This window comes from Musa acuminata, chromosome BXJ3-6 (genome assembly GCF_036884655.1).
Source record: "Musa acuminata AAA Group cultivar baxijiao chromosome BXJ3-6, Cavendish_Baxijiao_AAA, whole genome shotgun sequence".
In the NCBI taxonomy this organism is placed as follows: Eukaryota; Viridiplantae; Streptophyta; class Magnoliopsida; order Zingiberales; family Musaceae; genus Musa; species Musa acuminata.
Window position 1 is genome coordinate 22,004,769 of NC_088354.1, and position 23,524 is coordinate 22,028,292.

Here is a 23,524-nt window from a genome sequence, read left to right on the forward strand (position 1 = left end):
GCCACCGCCTGACTAGGGCGGTTGCACTACCTGGCAGAGCTCGGAGATCAAGCTCAGGCGGTTCCACCGCTTGTTAGGGGCGGTTGCACTACCCAGTCTCGCTCGGAGACTGAGCTCAGGCGGTGCCACCGCTTGCCTAGGGCGGTTGCACCGCCCAACTTTCCTAGGAGACCCTCTCCTGGGCGGTGCCACAACCGACCCTGGCGGTGCCACCGCCTAGTAGGAATTCTGGTCCGAATGGGTTGATTCATTCGGCCCAATTTGGGTCTATCAAGGGCCCAATTGCCCCCAGATTAAGTTAATGAGATCACCTCCCATTCCTAACTTAATCTACTTGCTAACTGCGATATTTCTCAAGACATTTACTACAACTTGCTCCTGTGTGTCAATCGCTTCTTCCGGCGAACTTCCGGCGAACATCCGACGAACCTTCGGCGATGCTCCGACGGACTTCCGGCAAACTCCTGGACTTGCGACGATCCACTTGACGAGTTCCGATGAGCTTCTTTTGGCAAGCTCTTGGACTTCTCGGATTTGTTCCCGCAGAACCTCCGACGACCATCCGGACTTCCATCGAACTCTCAAACTCCCAGCGTGATCATAGTCTTGACTCCGGCGTAACTCCTGCTGCATGTCTTACTTTCATCGTAGTTAATCCTGCACACTTATCTCAACATATGGATTAGATATCAAATGACAATTAACTTCATCATCAAAATCCAATATTCAACACATAAGTGTTTTTAAGTTAAACATATTTTCGATCGGTTTTAATCATGAAGATTTTTCAAACTGACATTTTTACTACTACACTAATTCACCCCCCCCTCTTAGTGCCGACTAGTTCCTAACAATATGAAATACTTCAACTAAAATTAATTTTAATAGGCCCTTTAAGTCTCTATAAGCTAGTATAAATCTTTACCCATCCGAAATTTAAGGTGACATCATCATGTAATATGTTAACCTCATTCATTAGTAACCGTTTCTTATTAAAACCCTTCCGATTTGTTAATTGAACTATTAGTCTATTGATATTGAGTTACTTATCTAGAATGTCTATGCCAAAATGTATTGTTGGTAGGTCATATAAGTCGCTATAAGGTAGTTTAAATCTTTGCCCATTGTTAATTCGAGTGATGTCAATATATCACTATAGTCTTTTCTTACTAAAACCCTTCTTCAATTGGTTAATTGAACTATTATTAATCTATCGAGATCAAGCCATTGATCTAAGATGTCTAGGTCAAAGTTAATGTTAGTAGGTCTTCTAAGTCGCTATAAGCTAGTTTAAAAGGACACTTGGAACACATGAGCATTGAAGGTCCAAGACACATTTCAAATATAAATTGGTGTTTGATAATTTTTTTAGGATCACATTTGACTTGAATACTATATTATAAATGCTCAAATTCCAATACTATCTTAACATAGCTTTGCCATTTCATTATTTGTTTGATGCTAATAATTTTTTTTACAATTTTTAAAGTATTACATGATATTCTCTATAATCACAAGATTATCCAAAGCATCGTATTGTAATCACAAGATTATATTCATTTATTTTTATAATTTATTATATATATTTTTATTTATTAAATTAAATAAAAAATAAGTATACATTTTTGAACAAATATTAAAAATTTTAGAGGGGTAAATTTATTAAATAATATTCAATGAACTTCTGAAAAACATAATTTTACCAAATAACACTTATGTAAATGTATATTTAAAATATAATTTTCATCTATTATTTAAACACTCATATTACACGTATATTCACTCAAATTATTTTCTCTAAATATATATTTAAAATATAAAAATATATTCTAAAGACAAAATAAATCTTTGTCCTTTTGAACTTCCAATGTTACAGTAAAATAAAATGTTTTATATCACTTCTCGAACTCCTCCCCTAAACTTGAATTTAAAGAGCACTCGAATGAAGGTCATTAATTATAATAACACATTAGTATGTATGCTAGACTTCAAAGAAAAAACCTGTTTTGGAGGGACATTCATGTAATTTTACCAAAAGAGGATAAAAATTTTAGGAGTTTACTATTCACAACACCTCTATTATTCATAAACCTTTAAAAAATTTAATAAAATATTTTTTTATATTTATAACCTTTCTAATTTTATTTTTATCCGTATCTTTTTTTTTGTCTTCTCTACTATTTTTGTTTGTGTATCCTATTATTGTTACTAATCACCACTTCTAGCTTACTCATCATTTTTTTTTTTTTGTTATGGATTGTCCCTCCCAAGCTGCCCCTATGAACCATGCCCCATTGTGTACACTATAGACTTTCCTCATCATTCGCTATTATCAACTTGTGCTTCACACTCTCCTTTCATTACTTTGATGTCATCAACATCGATTTTGCTGACTACGGATGTCATTAGAAGAAGATAAGAAAAAAATGAGAAAAAAAATTATAGGTAAATAATAATTTTTTATTAAAAAAAATTATAAATTAAGAATATATATTTGTTTAAATAATAACTTATAAATATTTAAACTTTTTAACATAAAATTATAAATAAAATAGTAATCTCCAAAATTTGGGCTTCGTTCCCTATGAACAACATAATTATAACTAACAGAAGTCTGATGTTATTCAAAGCAGTTCAATCTGCTGTCATTTGCATAATTGAACGCCCTTCACAAGAAAGCGGCCCAGAAATTGGCTCGGCCCAAGACCACGTTCTTAAACGGAGGACTGTAGTCGTACCTTTGCCCAAATCCATAGTAGGAGTCGTCTCCTCTCTCTCCTCCCCTGCTCCCCAACGCCTCCCCCGCTGTTCCTCCGATCAGATCGAGCAGATCGACGCCCCCTGTGAGAAATTTCAAGCGCCGGAACTCCAAATCCTGCATCAGCTCACTTCTCCTCGTGCCTCCCGCGAGTGAGTCTGTTCGTCCCTGTCGCCTCTTGGTCGGGTCCCTCCCCCGCCCGGCTCCCATAGATGGGATCTTTGGTCCCTGGAGTCGGCTTGGGACTTTCGCTTTGATGCAATACGATGCAGCTTACTTTTCGAGGATCTGATCTCTGAGGGTGCTTCCTTCGGCCCGCGTGTGCTGTCTCGGCGAGATGGCCTCTTCGCCGGTGAAATTCTTCGCAGTTCTTCTGGTCGTCTCTGCTGTCGGATGGGTCATCTTTGTGTAAGATTTACGAGAACCTGTTTATATTTTGAATTTTGTTTCGTGATCTTCTGTAATCTTACGTTCTTGAGACTTAAGCTCGTTTATTTAGTTGTCGTTTTAATTATTTGGTTTTTTGTATTGTCTCTTTATATGTGGTTTCTGAACACAATTTCCTAAACTATTATTTACAATTTTCGCCGATAATTACCTCGTTTTAAAAAGGATATGGATAACACCAACCATGTCAAGCTTTGAAAAACTGGGAAGGACCAATTTTTGCATGGCAATATACGTGGGTGACCTGTGCAATTAGCAAAGAGTGCTAAATGATAATTTTTCATTATTTTAGTTTCTAATTAAGCATCGAGCATGTGTCGTGCATGAAAATCTAAAAGCTGATTGAGGTGCTTGAACCTGAAGAATATAAGTTAATGCGCTTCTGATGATAAACATTCTTTAACAACAAGATCATCACCAAGTGCCATTAACTAAAAGTAGGATTCAAATTTTCTTCCAGGTGCATAAAAATGAGGGAAAAGGAAGTACAGAGTGCAGATTCATTCAAGATATACAGAAATTTATACGTAATTAGGGTTAAGAAGAAACTCTGTTGATGATATAAATCATTCTGAGGCTAAGTCCAGGGTTGAGGTTTAAGATTTGGTTCTATTCTTGTTGATTGGTGGGGACATCAATACTGGAGATGTTATTGTTTGATAGATCAACTTGGGACAGACGAGAGAAGCTTGATAGTAGTTTATAGATAATGCAACTACACAACAAGCTGTACTGTCCCAACTATTTGGGAAGTAAAAATAAAAAAGACATTGGATCGTAAAAAAGATGGCCTAATGTGTGAAGCTACTGAACAGTCAGTGTTTGTAGATGTTCAATATGCATAAGCTTAATCTTGTAAAGAGAGAAAAGAGAGAAAGAGAAAGGCTGTTTTCATTATTTGAACCCTTGATACTGAGGTTGCAAGGGATTAACCTTTCCCCCTCCTGTATGCAATCAGGCAATGGAAACCATAAACTGTAACTTGGTCTTAGAGAAGGTGGTTATGGTAGGTGAATGGTCATTGGTGCTAGAGACAATTGGTATAAGGTCGTAATGGAGATTTTTGATTTTCTTGATCTTTATTTTGATCAAGTTTGTACGTGACTGATGTTTGATTATTTGACTTATTTTGACTGATCTCTATTCTATGACTTTTAAATGACCAAAATGAGCCACTAATGTTTCCATATGTTCTTGAGATGTGGATTCCATTGAAGGCTAACCCCAAACCCTGATATATTTTTCTTCAAGATTGGCCATGGTAGATGGTAGTACAATGGTGTTCTAGTAGTGACTGGTAGTAGAAGCGAAGACATACATGGTCAAATAATAATACCACACATACCTTTTTATTTTTCTTTCTCAGACATCATTTTCCTATTGCTCCATTCTAGCTCCTATTTCTCCCTTTTCTTCTTTTATTCCCCCTTCGCCAGTGATTTAATTCTTTTAGTTATGGACGAGTATTTCTCAACTTTTTCCTCTTCCCTCTCTTCTCCACATATCTTCTGTTCTTTAGGCTTCAAAAATTTGGAATCAGTAGGAGCTCTTGAGATTATCTCAAAAAATAATTTAGCTTCCAATGAGGAATTGACTATCGTTGGGTAGTTGAAGATCTAGTTAGTGGTTACTCCCTTCTCAAGGAACCATTTATGAAAATTCTGCATCATATGACTCTATGTTGAGCTTTTGTTGTTTGTTATTGTCATTTGGCCACTATGATATGCTATTCAACCTCACTTGTCAGATATTGAACTTCCTACTTGCTGATCAATAAAACATCTGCCTTTTTCACATACTTTAAGCATAGAAGGGCGAAGATGGAAATCCAACATAAACAATAAATTACTTATTGAGAGTTTGAGACCCTTACTAGTAAGTTGACTTGGACCAGAAACTGTTAAAGATGAGGTCCAACACATCGGGCAAGTTGAGTATTGAGATTCAGCACTTGATTGACATCTTTCTTTGAATCTGAAACCTCCATTGGTAGAAAAGAAACACTAGAGAGAAAAGATAATAGTCATATTAATATATGACGAAAAGGAGATCAGTTCATGGTTGAGCTTTATACTGAAAAAGAACAAGAAGAGTAGGAAAGAAGCATGGACCAGCCAGTTCAAGAAGCACCGTGAAAAGAACAGGATAGAGAAAAAAAAGGGATTCTGTTTAAAAAACGGATCATTCAAGGAAGGAACTTATTCATCATTGAGTCATTAGGCTTGAGACTTATAGTCTATCTCTTTTCCCACTTAGGTTGTGGGTTTGTTGGGTTAAACAAACACTCAAAACTAAATTGGATATCTGTGCACATATTCGTCCACTTGGGCGACATGAGGAACATACTTGATTACTGGGAATGTTAAATCTATGGCCTCCTCCATCATCATTGGTAGATGGACGACAATTCACCTCCTTGTCACTGAAATTTGATGGAGAAATGTGATCATACTTGAATTATTGTTTACTGATGACATCTAATGGCTTAACTGAGTGCGATGAGCAAACTTTCCCCTTGTTACACTATTAGATAACTGAGATTGACTTGCTGCACCACAACCCATGAAAAATTGACTTTCTGTAGCCTGATCACAACTTATTATCGGACCCTTCTCATAACTATTTTTTTTTAAAGGAAGGCATTTTGTTCATTTGCAAAAGGTAGAGACACTCTGCTGGCATTATAGAAATAGAGCACACTATCCGAGAAAAGCCCAATATGTGGGGCTTTTTACAAGAAAATCACCTTTATTGTCATCCTCTAATTGTGCTGGTCATCCCTATTAAATAGGGGCTTGTTCGTTCCATTGGGCCTCGGTTCCTTGTAGTGCCAAGCAGGGAAATTTATTATTTAGCTTAGGTCTCATTTCTTTTCTGTCCACATATTTCTTCATTTTTCTAGCCGCCTTCTTCAAATCTTAGAATACATGTTCTTAACCCCACGGATCAAGCAAACTACAAATGGTTGTGACAAACAAAAATTGATTCTCTATATTGGTCTTGGAAAAATAATTTCAAAATATAATATTCTTTGTTAATTGCCTAAGTGCCTTAGGTTTTTTGTCAATTATTGCAAAATGTTATCTTATACTAAAAGGTGATATAGGAAAAGTGCATGGAGGGTAAATAAAAAATATTTTTTAGCCATTCAATAGTTGTAGAATAAAAGATAAAAGATTTTACATAAAATAGATAAGAAAGATAATTTGTAGACTCACTATGGTTTAAGGATTAACTCCTAGGAATGATGATCTCACTCTTTAACATGTCGTATGCTGACGATGGAACTAGATTGTTGAAAAAGGGAATGCGGTCTGACACCATTTACACATACATAACATGGGAAAAAACTATTCGTTCATTAATCTATTGACGTTCCAATCACAATTTCCCTCCTTTCCTAGCCCTTTAGGTACAAGAAAAAAATAAAAACTATAAAATAGGAAGAATACAAAAATTGCTAACCTATATGTGTCAGGCTAGCCTATATGGGTGAATACAAAATTATAATGAATAATTAACACAATTCATAAACTTTTAAGTTTTAACATTAAGAATCAAGAGCAAGGCTAGCCTATACGGGTTAGTATGTAGAGGTGATTGAGAGGAGAGGTGCAACAGCTGAGTCCAAGGGCAATGCTAAGGAGTGGTGTTGTCATGTCGAGAGGGGAGGCAGTACTAGGAGTGTGATGGGGCTAAGAGCAAGGGTGAAAGGGAAGGTGGTGAGGGGTTGAGAGTAGGGAAAGGTGGGAGAAGAAGGGGGTGGTGGGTGGGTGGGTGGTAGGAAAAGATGAGGGGGACTTGGGGAGTGAGGATGGGGGAGGTAGGAGGAGGGGGACTAAGAGTAGGAGTAGGCGGGAGAAGGGGGACAAGGTTGAGAACTGTTGGGAAATCTTGGGGGCGACATCATATGTGCAACAGAAGAACATAAAAACAAAATCCCCAAATTTCCAAAAGTGTGTTAATCGTCGTGCAAAGATTGATGCACAAAAATCCGCGAAACATAAAACTGCATATAAGATAGATTGTGTTACTTAGGGAGATCGTATATCCCTAAATTCCTGTAGATCTCTAGGAGAGGGTGAAGGAGGTCAAGCGCCCTCCTCTCTAGCGGTGATCCACACAGTAGGGCTGCGACGATGCTCCTCAAAACTCCAAGCTTGCTCTGAGGAGGAGAGAGAGAGGAGAATAGGAGAGATAACCAAAAAAGCTCTAACCTATGAACCACTAGTTCTCTCTTATTTATAGAGGTCCCCTATCAACTTAACTCTAATGGATCCTGCCCTATTGGGTATTGGATCTCTATCCAACTACCAAAGCTTCTTAGATTAGTGGATCTCTATCCAATAATATCTTATGGGCTCTTATTGGATCTCATCCATATGATCCAATAATTCAGGGGCTTATTAGATATCCAATAAGAAAGGGGTTTCGGCGGATATCTCATATCCGAACCTTTATTTATCGCAACGCCTACCATATGTGTGTGACCCTCTAGGCTCAACATCGAGCTGACCGTGAGTCATACATATCAGAATTCCTTCTAGCTCAGTGAATTATTATCTCCAAAATAATTCACTCGACTCATCGACTGCGGGCGTACAAGGCCACTACGCCACAGTCCCCAGATGATACAAGGGAATCCAATCCTTTGGACTTGTCTGTCCTTAGTTATCGTATACCTCTAGTCCCTCATCCATATAATATCTCAGAGACCGTATACCGAGTATGGTGTTGTCAGAACCATACGGTTTCTAATCGAGTCTCGCTCTAATCGGATTCTCCCGGAGAACTCTTTCTCTCTTAATCCGAATGATCTTGGCCAGGGATTTGTTTGAGCAAGAACACATGAGATATTCCTCTCATGACACCGAGAGTGGATGATCCTCTATCGACACTCAATAGTCCTCGTAAGGTTGGCTACCACTCTCGATGACCGGTTGTGCTAGATCTGGAACCTCTAGACCTATAAGTCTGATATCAAAGAATGAAGTGCACATACAGGACATCCTTGGTGTCTCAAGTCTAAGGACCAGATACACCACTAGGACTACGGAATCATTATCTGATAATAAGGCATCATCAACCATCTTGCATTCCGTAAGCGGATCAATTAGTGAACTCATTCTCTAATGGGCACCTGTATTGTATCCCTAGTGTCCCCACATGAGCAGCTATGAGACCAACTGCATCCATCATATGAACGGGTATACAACACACTAGTCTGTCCGGTTATCTCGATTTTCCTCTCGAGTAACCTTGAATGATATTATTTAGGATCTGTGTTTCAAGACGAATCTGTCTCATTATCATGATCTCATTACGAGCCGATTCTCATTGCACAGACCCATGTTATCACAATATATTCAAGCAATAGTCAATATAAAGTGATAAAATGCCAAAACTATAATAATAAACAAAAAAATTACGTGTCAAGTTATATGTGCCATCACTCACGTGATTGGCTTGCAAGGCACCGATGATTAACAATCTCTCACTTGATCTAAACCCAATCACCTATGTGTCTGATCCCCATCAGACCCCTGTGATGCTCAAAGACAATATGAGACAACGACTTTGTTAGTAGATTTGCAATGTTATCTTCGGATGAAACTCTTTCCACTACTACATCTCCTCGGGTCAAGATCTCTCTAACAGGTTGGAACCTCCTCAGAACACTTCTGATGAGACCCGGGTTCCCTTATTTGAGCAATTGCCCCGTTGTTGTCGCAATATAAGGGAATCGACTCCTCGTTGCCTAGTATGACTCCTATATCTGTGATGAACTTCTTCATCCAGACTCCCTCCTTGGCTGCCTTTGTTGCAGTAATGTACTCTGCCTCTGTGGTCGAGTCAGCAATAGTATTTTGCTTGGAACTCTTCCAGCATACTGCTCCTTCATTCAGGGTGTACACATATCCTGAATTCGACTTGCTATCATCGACATCAGACTGGAAACTCGAGTCTGTGTAGCCTTCAACTGTGAGGCTACTACCTTCATATACCAGTAAAAGATCCTTAGTCATTCTCAAATACTTAAGGATACATTTTACTGCTTTCCAGTGCTCCAATCCTGGATCCATCTGATACCTGCTCGTGACACTCAGTGCATACGTTATATCAGGCCTGGTACATAGCATGACATACATGATAGACCCTATCGCTGAGGCATAGAGTATCCTATCCATGTTCGCCTTTTCTTCAGGAGTCTTTGGGGATATACTCCTAGAAAGCGATATCTCATGTCTCATCGGTATGAAATCTCTCTTGGAATTTTTCATGTCAAACATTTTGACAACGGTGTCTATATACTTGGATTGGGACAAGCCAAGCATCCTCTTGGATCTATCTTTATAGATCCGAATCCCCAAGATATAGGATGCTTCCCCTAACTCCTTTATGGAGAAGTGTCTAGATAACCAAGTCTTTACTGTCGATAGCATTCCTACATCATTCCCAATGATCATGATGTCATCCACATATAACACCAAGAAGGTGATAGCGCTCCCACTTACCTTCCCATACACACAAGGCTCATCTTTGTTCTTAACGAAGTCATAAGATCTGATTGCCTCATCAAATCTTATGTTCTAATTTCGGGAAGCTTGTTTTAGTTCATAAATGGACCTAAGCAAACTACACACCTTATCTGGGTAAACCTTAGACACGAATCTCTCGGGCTATATCATATACACCTCCTCTTCGAGGTTGCCATTGAGGAATGTAGTTTTCACGTCCATTTGCCAGATCTCATAATCATAGTGTGCTGCAATAGCCAATAGAATTCGGATGGATTTTAGTATGGCTACGGGTGAGAAGGTTTCGTCATAGTCAACACCTTGCCTTTGAGGATACCCCTTAGCCACTAGCCTTACTTTATAGGTCTCTACCTTTCCATCTACTCCGATCTTCTTCTTGAAGATCCACTTGCAACCGATGGATACAATACTCTCGGGTGCATCAACTAGGTTCCAAATCTTGTTGGAGTACATGAAATCCATCTCAGAATTCATGGTTTCTTGCCACTTCCTGGAGTCTATACTTATAATAGCCTCCTCGTAGGTCTGAGGATCAATATCCTCAACATCCTCTCCTCTAATATGTCTCACATTTCTCTCAGAAGGATGAGATATTTTGTCGGACCTACGTAAAGTCGGAACTTGTGTGCTAGGTACCTGAACAGACTCAGTCTGTGGAGTGTTGCTTGAGCTAGGTTCTTCAACCTCGTTTAACTCTATCATGCTCCAATTGTCTCCGTCAAGAATGTGTTCCTTCTCAAGGAACATCGTTCTCTTGGCTACAAAGACCTTTTGATCCACGGGATGATAAAAATAATAATACCCACAAGTTTCCTTGGGGTATCCCACGAACTTGCACCACTCTGTCCTTGATTCCAACTTATCAGGGTTGTGTCTTTTAACATGGGCAGGGCAGCCCTAAATCTTAACAACCTTAAGATTGGGCTTTTTCCCTTTCTATATCTCATATGGTGTAGACATTGTCGACTTAGTTGGAACTTTGTTCAGAAGGTAAGCTGCATTCTCTAGGGCGTATCCCCAGAATGAGATGAGTAGGTCAGCGAAACTTATCATAGACCGCACAATGTCTAATAGCGTACGATTCCTCCTTTCAGATACACCATTGAGCTGAGGTGTATAAAGAAGTGTCCATTGGGATATAATCCCATGGTCCTTGAGGAACTAGGTAAACTCTGTATCTAAGTACTCACCTCCTCGATCTGATCGAAGAGTCTTGATACTCTTTCCAGTTTGGTTCTCCACTTCATTCTTATACTCTCTGAATTTCTTAAAGGCCTTGGACTTTTACTTTATTAAGTGCGCATGTCCATAACTTGAAAAATCATTAGTAAAGGTAATAAAGTAGGAGTAACCACCAATGACATGAGTTGACATGGGTCCACATACATCACTATGTATGAGCTCCAGTAGTTCAGTGGTTTTTTCTCCAATTCCACTAAATGAGGAGTTGGTCAGTTTTCCACGAAGGCAAGGCTCGCAGGTTGCATATGACTCATAGACGAATGGATCTAGATATCCATTCTTTAGCAACTTTTGAATCCTTCCCTCATGGATGTGACCTAGCATACAATGCCACAGGTATGCACTATTCACCTTATCTCGTTTCCTCTTCGACACACTTACATTCATGATATGTGGAGTGGTGTCTAGCATAAACAAATCATTATGCAATGTTCCTCTTGTGATGATCTTATCATCTAATAATATTGAACAATCATTGTTCTCAAAAACTAATTTATATCTACTAACTATCAAACATGAAATGAAAATAATGTTTTTGATAATAGAAGGAACAAAATAACATTCATCCAATGCAATAATAGCTCCACCAGACAAATGTAGGGCGACCTCGCCAACAGCTACTGCAGCAACTTTTGCTCTATTGCCCATCTGGAGGTCCATCTTGTCTCTCGCCAATCTCCTAGGCCTTGCCAGAACTTGCAACGAATTGCAAATATGATAAGCACTACCGATATTCAATACCCATGTGTTATTATAAGAGTCTGACAAATGGAGACTGATCATGAATGTACTTGAAGCTTCTCCAAGCTTCTGTTTCGCCCTTTCTGTAAGGTACTCTTTGTAGTTCCTCTTCCAAGGCACATCTTTTCCGCAGTGGAAGCACTGGCCTTTGTCCTTTGTCCTTTGTCGGGTCTGTCTTAGCAACCTTGGCTTTACTTGGTCTGCCCTTGCCCTTGCCCTTCTTAAGGGATTTTTCTGCTTTCCTTTTCTTTCTGGTCTCACCAGTATAGAGAACTGGCTTCTCTTTCTTAATAGTGCTCTCTGCTTCCCTCATCAATTGAGGAGCTCCGGGAGAGTCACCTCAAGCTTTTTTATATTAAAATTCATTATGAACTGTGAAAAGGAATCTAGTAGGGACTGAAGCACAAGATCCACACACAGGTTATCCTCTAAGATCACTCATAGACTTGTGAGTTTCTCTATCCACTCGATCATCTTTAGGACATGGTTCTGAACCGATGTCCCCTCAATCATCCTAGCGCGGAAGAGGCTCTTGGATATCTCATATCGCTGAGTCCTTCCTGTTCCTCAAACAGTTTACGGACATGTAGGAGAATGAATTTGACATCCATCTTTTCATGCTCTCTTTATAACTCAGGAGTCATGGAGCCCAACATATAACACTGAGCAAGAGTAGAGTCATCAATGTACTTCACGTAGCGAGCGATCTCATCCTCGCTTGCCCCTTCTTCGGGCGTAGGCATCATTGTATCAAAGACGTACGCGATTTTCTCCGTCGTGAGAACAATTCTCAAGTTGTGGAGCCAATTCGTATAATTTGGACCAGTGAGGTGGTTGACATCAAGTATGCCACGTAAGAGATTTGAAAATGACATTTTCTGAAAATAAAGATTCGGCAGAAATAAATAACATGCAGATTTTGCAAAAATAAACAATCAAGATATGAACTTCTATCTTAATATGCTCCCACTATTTTACTGGCAAGTCACATGACACCCTCAGCACGTGAAACAGAAGTCACCGGCAGACTTCTATTGGAGATCGGGATCCAATCAGCGTCTTAGTGTAACCTCGAGGGACTCGACCAATCACACTAAGCCCGAAAGGTAGGCAACTCTTGCTGATCACAACTCCTTGTGATTCCCGTCCTGTTCGGCCTCCGAATCACCATGGTCTCGAGGGACTCGACCAACCATGATGTTCGGTTAAGTCAACACAATCGTTACAAGATGAGTCTGATTCGATGATATACCATCGAGGGACTCGACCAAGCGTATCATGTTCTCAGGTTACCGGTGACATCTCTATGTCGTAGGCAAGATAGCGAATCACGATATAGGTGAGCCTCGAGAGACTCGACCAACTTAACCTACATCGAGAATCGGTCCCTACCTATAACGATGAAAGGCCACGTGGGTCAATCTAATTGCCTCACATTTATCGACTTAATATTGTCGAGAGAGGGGTTTCTTTGATTTGGTCTCCTAATATGACATTTCACACACATACATATTTAATATATATCTACATCGCATGCAAATATATATACATATCTAGTAGGTGTATAAGCAATCATACTTAGATGATCATGAACTACACCCTAATGTGATTAAGCCCGAGCCAATGAGCCTAATCACTCACATTAAGATCTATGTGTGTCGTGGCGCATCTCCATGCCCTGTGATCGTCCATCTCGTCATCGTCGGTTCCGTTGGCATCTTGACGCATCTTTATGTGTCGCGATCGTCCATCTCGGTCTCGTCGGTCCTGTTATCGCTTCCACGCTCCCGTTGCACCTCCTCATGTAATTACAACTTAATCACGGGCACACAGACTTGATAATAAACGAAAAATAAATTAGAAGCTTGCAGGCCCCAATAATAATAGTCACAAGCACACATATCACACGGTCCATAATCATCCGTCCATATCTCATACATCACATGTATATATCATCATTATGTAGGACTATTAAATAATAATAATAATAATTAATTAAACCTTTTAATTAATTAATATTTTATGAAATCAAGGACATATAGGGAGTTTTTTAAATTGTGAGGAGTATTTTCGTAAAAGGGCCCTTGCGGGCCCCGCCCTTGTGGGCCCCGCCCTTGCTTGCGGGTGGCTCGTCCGCGGGAAAGGGCCCTTGCGAGTGCCGTAGCCCCGCGAGCGGAGTCGCTCGCGAGCATAGTGCATGCCAACACCGCTTTCCCGCGGCTCCTCTCGGGGCCCTACCGCCCTTGCGGGTAGTTTTGCCCGTGGGCATTACGCCCGCAAATGTTGCTCTTTGCCGGGGTAGTGCCCGCAGGCACCGCCCCTTGCGGGCGAGCGCTACCCCAGCAGGCGGGTCGCTCGTAGGTTGCGCTGCCTCTGCGGGCACTGTGTCTGCAGGCAGCGCCTGCGGGCTGTAACCCCCTGCCGGCTGCCGCTGCCGTAGCACCTACGCGTGCGCCGACGTTGTGCTGCCTGCCTGCGGCCATCGATGTAGGCGGCTGCACATACGCAGATGGCAGCAAGCTGCCATTTGCTTGCTGCCCTTTCTCGCTTTTGAGTCAACAATTTTGACGTCAAAAGCTTCTCCAATATACAACACACGCAGTTCAAAACCAATCTTTCGCATGAACAACCTGGCTCTGCTGACACTGTTGGGAAATCTTGGGGGCGACATCACATGTGCAGCGGAAGAACATAAAAAACAAAATCCCTAATTTCCCAAAGATTGGTGCGTAAAAATCCGTGAAACTTAAAATTACGTATAAGATAGATTGTGTTACATAGAGATATCGTATATCCTTGAATCCCTGCGGACCTCGAGGAGAGGGTGAAGGAGGTCAAGCGCCCTCCTCTCTAGCGGTGATCTACACAGCAGGGCTGTGACGAGGAGAGAGGGAGGAGAATAGGAGAGGCAACAAAAAATGCTCTAGCCTATGAACCACTAGTTCTCTCCTATTTATAGGGGTCCCTTGTCAACTTAACCCTAATGGATCCTGTCCTATTGGGTATTGGATCTCTATCCAACTACCCAAACCTCTTAGATTAGTGGATCTCTATCCAATAATCTCTCATAGGCTCTTATTGGATCTCATCCATAGGATTCAATAATTCAGGGGCTTATTGGATATCTAATAAGATAGGGGCTCCGGTAGATATCTCATATCTGAACCTCTACTCATCGCAACGCTTACAATATGTGTGTGACCTTCTATGCCCAATATCGAGCTGGCCGTGAGTCATACATGTCAGAACTCTTTCTGGTTCAGTGAATTATTATCTCCATAATAATTCACTCGACTCATCGACTATGGACGTACTAGGCCATTATGCCGCAGTCCCCAAACGATACAAGGGAATCGAATCCTTTGGACTTATCTGTCCTCAATTACCGTGTACCTCTAGTCCCTCATCTATCTAATATCCCAGAGATCGTATATCGGGCATGGTGTTGTCAGACCCATATGGCTTCTAATCGAGTCTCACTTTAATCGAATTCTCCCAGAGAACTCTTTCTCTCTCAATCCGAATGACCCTGGCCAAGGATTTGTCTGAGCAAGAACACAAGGAATATTCCTCTCATGACACCGAGAGTGGATGATCCTCTATCGACATTCAATAGTCCTCGTAAGGTTGACTACTACTCCCGATAATCGGCTGTGCTAGATCTAGAACCTCCAGACTTAACTCTAGTATCAAAAAATGAAGTACTCATATAGGACATCCTTGGTATCTCAAGTCTAAGGACCAGATACACCATTGAGACTATGAAATTACTATCTGATAATAAGGCATCATAAACCATCTAGCATTCGTAAGCGGATCAATCAGTGAACTCATTCTCTAATGAGCACCTGTACTGTATCCCTAGTGTCCCCACACGAGCAGCTATGAGACCAACTGCATCTATCATATGGACGGGTATACAGCACACTAGTCTGTTCGGTTTTCTCGATGTCCCTCTCGTGTAACCTATGACCGGGATTCTTTAGGATTTGTGTTTAAAGGTGAATCGGTCTTATTATCGTGATCTCATCATGATCTGATTTCCATTGCACAGACCCATAAACATCATAATATATTCAAGCAACAGTCAATATAAAGTGAGAAAATGTCAAAATTATAATAATAATAAAAAAACTGCGTGTCAAGTCATACGTGCCATCACTCACGTGATTGGTTTGTAGGGCACATATGATTAGCAAGAACAAGGGGTGCCAAGAATAAGGGTTGGTGGGCAAGGAAGAAGAAGGGGGTTGATAGTAGGGGAAGGACAATAGAGTGTAGGCAGTGCTAGAGAGAAGGTGTTGCTTGTGCGCATGATGCGAGGGAGAAAGGCACCATTTGAGGAAAAGGAGGGGGGTGTTTGGAGGTGGCATATAAAAGACGGGAGGGGTGTTGTAGCGTGTTGTCACGAACGGTCGTCGCGCACCCGCAACAACTCCGTTCAACGAACCGTTCGTCGCTCGCACCTGCATGTACAGCTGCTTGACAGCACGTTTTCTCTTGGTTTTGGGTCATTTTGCTTGTAAATATGTAAGTTCGAACAAGCTGCAGCGTTGCAAAGCGACCGCTCACCGAACCGAGCAAAACAGCCCTAAAACAGCCCAAAACAGCTCCGTTTTCGTGTGCCGCGGGAGGTTAGCGGAGAACTGCCTCCGCTCACCAAAACGTCAGCCATCTCAGACCCCAGGAACCCCCCGGGTGGCACAGGGCTGGATGGGGCTTCGGTTATATACCGGGCGTTGAGATCTCTTTCGCAAGTTCGCACGTGACCTTTACGGGAACTTGTCTTCGCGCCCGAGACCAGGTGAGCGGCTGTTTGTGGGCTTGCAGCTGTTCGTTCATCCTTGAAAGCCTTGTTTTTCTCCCTCTCCCTCTTTTCTCTTGTGCACACAAGGTGTTCGTCGAATTGCTTGTAAAGCTTCCCCTTTCGTGAGACTTCGGGACTTGTCCGTTGCTCTTTCTTTCGAACTAACTCTCTTTCTCTTTTACAGGTCCTTCGGGACTTGCGAGAGGTTACAAAGTGGGCTGATCCTTGCGGAGCAATATCGCAAGGGCGAAGCGCGACTTAGGCAACGCAAGCTAAGTTCGCGTCTTTGCCACAAGGGTAACTCGCGACTTAGGCAAGGCAAGCTAAGTTCGCGTCTTTGGCCGCAAGGGTGCCTCACGCCTTAGGCAATTCCAGCTAAGGTCGTGACATTGTGGTATCAGAGCGGGAAAGCTCTTCGATCGAACAGCGAACGAACTTCGCAACTTCGCCATGGCAAAGCATCGTGGCGAATCAAGCAAGACGGGACAAGCCGGACCCTTGCCCCAAGCAGCCGCAGGTGGGCTGCATGTGCACACTCGCTCTCAAGTTGTTGGAGCCGCTCACGAGGAGCGTGGCAGCGAACTGGATGAGCGAGAAGTTGGCTACTCTCCGCGAGCGGAGGAAGCGCAATCTGGTGCGCTAACTGGGAAAAAGAGTCATAAGGAGAGACTCACGACGGCGGAAACCCGCCTGGATGTTCTGGAAGCGAGCATGGAGGAACTCTACCATGGCCAACAAAGACTTGTTGGGGTAGAGAGCTCGCAAGAGGAAGCGGAGTCCAGGATTGACAAGGTCGAGGCCCTTGTCGACCGATTGTCTGATGACACCAAAGACTCCGTGCAACACTTACAGGATGTTGTGGCGGAACTCACTGCAAAGGTGGCCATGCTCACAAGAACACTAAATGCGGGAGGAAGCCACACCCGCGTTGCACCGCCACAAAATCTGAGGGCACTTGAGCCTCATGGATATGGAGGGGCTAGAGATGCCAAAGAGCTCGAGAACTTTCTGTTCGACATGGAGCAATACTTCCGAGCTACGAGGCCCGATTCTGAAGATACCAAACTTTCTATAGCAACAATGTATCTGAATGGGGATGTGAAACTTTGGTGGTGAACTCGTTGGGAGGAGATCCAACAAGGTCGGTGTCGAGTCGACACATGGGAGGACTTGAAGCGAGAGTTGAGAACTCAGTTCCTACCGGAGAACACAGAGTTCGTCGCAAGAAGGAAGTTGAGACAACTCTGCCAAAGTACCTCCATCCGAGACTATGTTAAACAATTTTCAGCACTAATGCTGAACATACAGGACATGTCCAAGAAGGACAAGTTGTTCAGTTTCCTTGATGGTTTGAAACCATGGGCTCAACAGGAGCTAAGTCGAAGGAATGTTACCGACGTGGTCGGGGCAATAGCTGCTGCAGAAAGGCTCACCGACTTTGTTTCCTCTGAAGACTCAGCAAGGAGGAAACAATCTTCAAGCAATCGCCCTCCAAAACATTCTCGAGGGAAGGAGCTCGGGGGGCGAACAAAAGAAGAAGAGCTCCCATAAAGGGCCGAACCCGAAAGGCAAGGCCGCAAAACCTGGAGGATGCTTCTTGTGCGGAGGACCGCACATGGTAAGAGAGTGCCCACAAAAACAGGCACTCAATGCTTTGACGGCTTCCATCCACCCTCCCCGATCGGACAAGGGCAAAGCTGTTGCTCTTAGTTCGAGCAGTTCAGAATCCAGCAGCGACGACGAGGAGTCGCAAGGACCCCGAATGGGAGCAATGCGTTTGTTGAACGCTATGCGGGGTCAAGTGGGGGAGAACATGAAGACGAAGGCACAAAAAGCAAGAAGTAGTGAGCTGATGTATGTGGACATCAAGCTAAATGGCCAAACGACCCGTGCAATGGTAGATACGGGCGCCACCCATAACTTCATAGCCGATCGCGAAGCACAGCGACTTGGGTTGACCTTGGAGAAGAGCCCAAGCCGAATGAAGGCGGTGAACTCGGAGGCCAGGCGAATCTCCAGGTTGGCGAAGGGTGTTCCTATCAAAATCGGGACTTGGAGCGGAAACACCAACATGATGGCCGTGCCACTGGACGACTTCCAAGTGATTCTTGGAATGGAGTTTATGCACGCAGCGAAGTTAGTGCCGATGCCGTTCTTGAACTCCCTATGTATGATGGGAGGCGATGACCCCTGCGTGGTTCCCGTCTCTCGGAGAGGAACTAAGGAGCCCCAACACATTTCGGCATTACAATTGAAGAAAGGGGTGCGAAAAGGCGAGTTGACATTCGTGGCTGCTATGAAGCTAGAGCCACTTAACGAGGAGGCCATTCAAGAACCTGCTGTGGTGGCGAACGTCCTGAAAGAGTTCAAAGATGTTATGCCACCCGAGTTGCCGAAGAACCTTCCACCACGCAGAGGCGTGGATCACAGTATCGAGCTGGAGCCAGGAGTGAAGCCTCCAGCGAGACCACCCTACCGCATGCCCTCGCCAGAGTTGGCAGAACTCAGGAAGCAGTTAGGTGAACTGCTAAGTGGTGGTCTCATCCGCAGCTCTAAAGCACCTTTCGGAGCTCCAGTTCTCTTCCAGAAGAAACAAGATGGGAGCCTCCGATTATGCGTCGACTACCGAGCCCTCAACAAAGTAACAGTGAAGAACAAGTATCCCATCCTGCTCATCGCGGACTTGTTCGACCAATTGGGCAAGGCTAAGTATTTCTCAAAACTCGACCTTCGGTCGGGGTATTGGCAGGTGCGCATTGCTGAAGGCGACGAAGCGAAGACTACCTGTGTGACCAGGTATGGAGCGTTTGAGTTCTTGGTGATGCCTTTCGGCTTAACCAACGCTCCGGCCACATTCTGTACTCTCATGAACCAGCTATTCAAGGAGTATTTGGATAAGTTCGTGGTCGTCTACCTGGATGATATCGTCGTCCATAGCCAAACGCTCGAGGAGCACGTCAAGCACCTTCGGATGATTTTCAAGGTTCTCAGGGAGAACACTTTGTTCGTGAAAAGGGAGAAATGCTACTTTGCTCAAACTGAGATCTTATTCTTGGGGCATCGAATCGGTGATGGCTCCATTCGGATGGATAAGTCGAAGGTGCAAGCAGTTGCGGAATGGCGAACTCCAAAGAAGGTGCTAGAGTTAAGATCCTTCCTTGGTTTCGTGAGATAGCATTCCAAGATCTGAAGGCTGTTGTTCTGGAAGAACCGATGCTCAAATTGCCGAATTATGGAGAGCCCTTTGAAGTCCATACAGATGCTTCGGACTTCGCTATTGGGGGAGTACTCATGCAGGAGGGTCATCTGGTGGCCTACGAGAGCCGCAAACTCAACGAGACCGAGCGGCGGTACCCAGTGCATGAGAAGGAGATGACAGCAGTGATCCACTGTCTACGAGTTTGGCGACACTACCTCCTCGGGTCGCGATTTGTGCTGAGGACAGACAACATCGCCCTGAGCTATTTCCAAACTCAGAAGAAGCTCTCCCCAAAGCAAGCGCGATGGCAGGACTTCCTGGCTGAATTCGATATGGTAATGGAGTACAAGCCCGGGAAGGCGAACGTCATGGCCGATGCACTAAGTCGGAAGGTGGGAAGTGTGAATGCTGTACAACTGGAGGGCAGAGGCCAAGCAAGTCATTTGCACTCCAACTTTCTTTCCCGAATCAGGGATGGGCTGTATAGTGATCCCCAGGCAGTTATCCTGATGCAGCTCATCAAAGAAGGCAAGGCACGACGATTTTGGGTCCAGGAGGGACTTGTTTACATAAAAGGGAATAGGGTTTATGTTCCCCGAGTAGACAATTTAAGGCGTGAGCTCTTAAAAGAGTGTCACGATTCCCTTTGGGCTGGACACCCAGGCATTCACAGAACATTGGCTCTCGTGGAGAGGGTCTTCTACTGGCCGAAAATGGGGATTGATGTGGAAGAATATGTTCGAACATGCCTTACTTGCCAACAAGACAAGGTGGAGCAGCGGAAGCCGGTGGGACTTTTGGAGCCGTTGCCCGTACCAGAAAGGCCGTGGGAGAGCATTTCCTTGGACTTCATATCAAGCTTGCCACCTGTAGGGGGACTCGGATCGATACTCGTGGTGGTCGATCGGTTTTCAAAGTATGCAACTTTCATTGTTGCTCCCCTACACTGTTCAGCAGAGGAGGCGGCCAAGCTGATGATGAAGAATGTAGTGAAGTATTGGGGAGTCCCGCACAATATCATTAGCGATCGAGACGCTCGGTTCCTGGGACGATTTTGGATCGAGCTGTTCAAATTGTTGGGGTCAAAGTTATACTTCTCTACAAGCCTCCACCCCCAGACGGATGGCCAGACTGAAAGAATAAATTCGCTCTTGGAGCAATATCTTCGGCACTACGTGAGTGCCAATCAACGAGATTGCGTGAAGCTGTTGGACATTGCCCAATTCTCCTACAACTTGCAGCGGAGCTCTGCATCCAACAAGAGCCCCTTCGAGATTATCACAGGACAACAACCGTCGACTCCGCACACCATGGCAATTGGGTATACTGGGAGTAGTCCATCAGCCTATCATTTCGCAAAGGAGTGGCATCGAAATGCCGATATTGCGCGGGCTTACTTGGAGAAGGCAGCAAAAAGGATGAAGAAGTGGGCAGACTTGGGAAGGCGACCGCAAGAGTTCAAAGTTGGCGATTTGGTGTTGGTAAAGCTCCAACCAGCATCACTCCAATTCTTTAGGACCAAAGTCCACAAAGGATTGGTGCGCAAGTATAAAGGACCCTTCCCAATTATCAGCAGGGTAGGCAACGTCTCTTATAAGTTGCAGCTGCCGGCGTGGTTCAAAATTCACAACGTCCTTCACGCCAGCAACCTAAAAGCCTACCACTCGGATCCACAAGATGCTTCCCGAAGTGTTCCAACTCGGCTACCTCCCATCACAGCCTCCTACGAAAAGCGAGTGGAAACCATTCTGGTGGATCGCAAGATAAAGCTACCCAACGGAGCTGAGCAAACAGAGTACTTGGTGAAGTGGCGAAAGCTTCCCCGAACTGAAGTCAGTTGGGAGCCCGAAGACGCCCTGCGACATGAAGAAGAAGTCATCAACAACTACCAACAAGCGTCGACGAGGGCGTCGACAGTTTAAGTGGGGGAGAATGTCACGAATGGTCGTCGCGCACCCGCAACAACTCCGTTCAACGAACCGTTCGTCGCTCACACCTGCATGTACAACTGCTTGACAGAACGTTTTCTCTTGGTTTTGGGTCATTTTGCCTGTAAATATGTAAGTTCGAACAAGCTGCAGCGTTGCAAAGCGACCGCTCACCGAACCGAGCTAAACAACCCTAAAACAGCCCAAAACAGCTCCGTTTTCGCGTGCCGCGGAGGGTAGCGGAGAACTTCCTTCGCTCACCAAAACGTCAACCATCTCAGACCCCAGGAACCCCCCGGGTGGCACGGGGCTGGATAGGGCTTCGGTTATATACCGGGCGTTGAGATCTCTTTCGCAAGTTCGCACGTGACCTTTACGGGAACTTGTCTTCGCGCCCGAGACCAGGTGAGCGGCTGTTTGTGGGCTTGCAGCTGTTCGTTCATCCTTGAAAGCCTTGTTTTTCTCCCTCTCCCTCTTTTCTCTTGTGCACACAAGGCGTTCGTCGAATTGCTTGTAAAGCTTCCCCTTTCGCGAGACTTCGGGACTTGTCCGTTGCTCGTTCTTTCGAACTAACTCTCTTTCTCTTTTACAGGTCCTTCGGGAACTGCGAGAGGTTACAAAGTGGGCTGATCCTTGCGGAGCAATATCGCAAGGGCGAAGCGCGACTTAGGCAACGCAAGCTAAGTTCGCGTCTTTGCCACAAGGGTAACTCGCGACTTAGGCAAGGCAAGCTAAGTTCGCGTCTTTGGCCGCAAGGGTGCCTCACGCCTTAGGTAATTCCAGCTAAGGTCGTGACAGTGTGGAGAGTGGATGTCATTCATCTAGGAGTGCGAAGCACTATGGCTCGTCTGAGAGAGGGGGAGGACCACTTAGGGGAAGCACTATGTGCGACGAGTAACAATGGAGGTATTTGAGTTGAGGGAAGGGGCATGGGTTATGTAGGGAGGTTGTAAACCTTAATTAATTGACCGAGTCAAGCCATTTGCCTTATTCAGTTCAAGGGAATTTGACTCAATGTGCATGGGAGATATTAAACTTTAATTAATTGATTAAGCCAAACCATTTGGCTCACTTAGGACCATGTCAAATTACTCAGAATTGAACCCAATATGCTTGGGCCACCCGATGCCTACTCCTAAGCGCTCGCCTAGGCGACACTAGTTGTACATGCCTTGCCTTGGTTGATTTGATGCACTCAGGCTTCGCTTGGGTTGACTTGATGCCCTTAGGCCTTGCTTGTAAACTTGACGTGCTTGGACCTTGTCTCGCACAAGCACCTAAATGGGTACTCGTTAAGTGTTTGTGATACTAGATATGATATAGGAAAAAAAGCAAAAATGGGTAAAATATATAATTTTAGGTTTCAATAATTGTAGGACAAAAGAAGAAAAGATTTTAGATAAAATGCAAGAATATAACTATAATATTCATTTTGAGTCAAGGAGTAACTCTCAGGAATGATGGCCTTGCATTTCTACACTTCTTCTAAGAGGATAATTGAATATAACAATGAGAAAAGAGAATGACCTAACACTACTTGTACGTTTATATGATGGAAAAATCTATTTCTTTATTCACTGGCCGAAGCTCTGGCTACAATCCTGTTGGCCCTTTATAGGCCTCTAAGTATAAGAAGAAAACAAAAATCTAAAAATAAGATACATTTTTCTTCTTTCTTTTTTGAAAATAAAAAGAAAAACAAAACTATAAAAATAAGTAGAAAAGCAAACTACAAAATAAGAGGAAAATAAAACAAAAAATAAAGAAAATAATATTTTATAAATCGAAATATATCAATTATTTCTTCTTTCTTTCTTTGGGGAAGATATATTTTCTATTTTATTTTAGCAAATAATCTTCCTT

General features: G+C 43.4%; 1 protein-coding gene across 2 annotated transcripts in view; it reads left to right on the forward strand.

The window, feature by feature from the left end:
* Positions 1-2,763: 2,763 nt before the first annotated feature.
* The window catches only part of LOC103988790 (protein SABRE), an 85,595-nt gene continuing 64,834 nt past the window's right edge, over positions 2,764-23,524 (forward strand). For both annotated transcript variants that reach the window (XM_009407424.3, XM_065156492.1), the window contains exon 1: positions 2,764-3,166. In XM_009407424.3, coding sequence (XP_009405699.2) covers positions 3,096-3,166 — 71 coding nt within the window. In that variant the 5' untranslated portion in view covers positions 2,764-3,095. The remainder of the gene's footprint in view (positions 3,167-23,524) is intronic.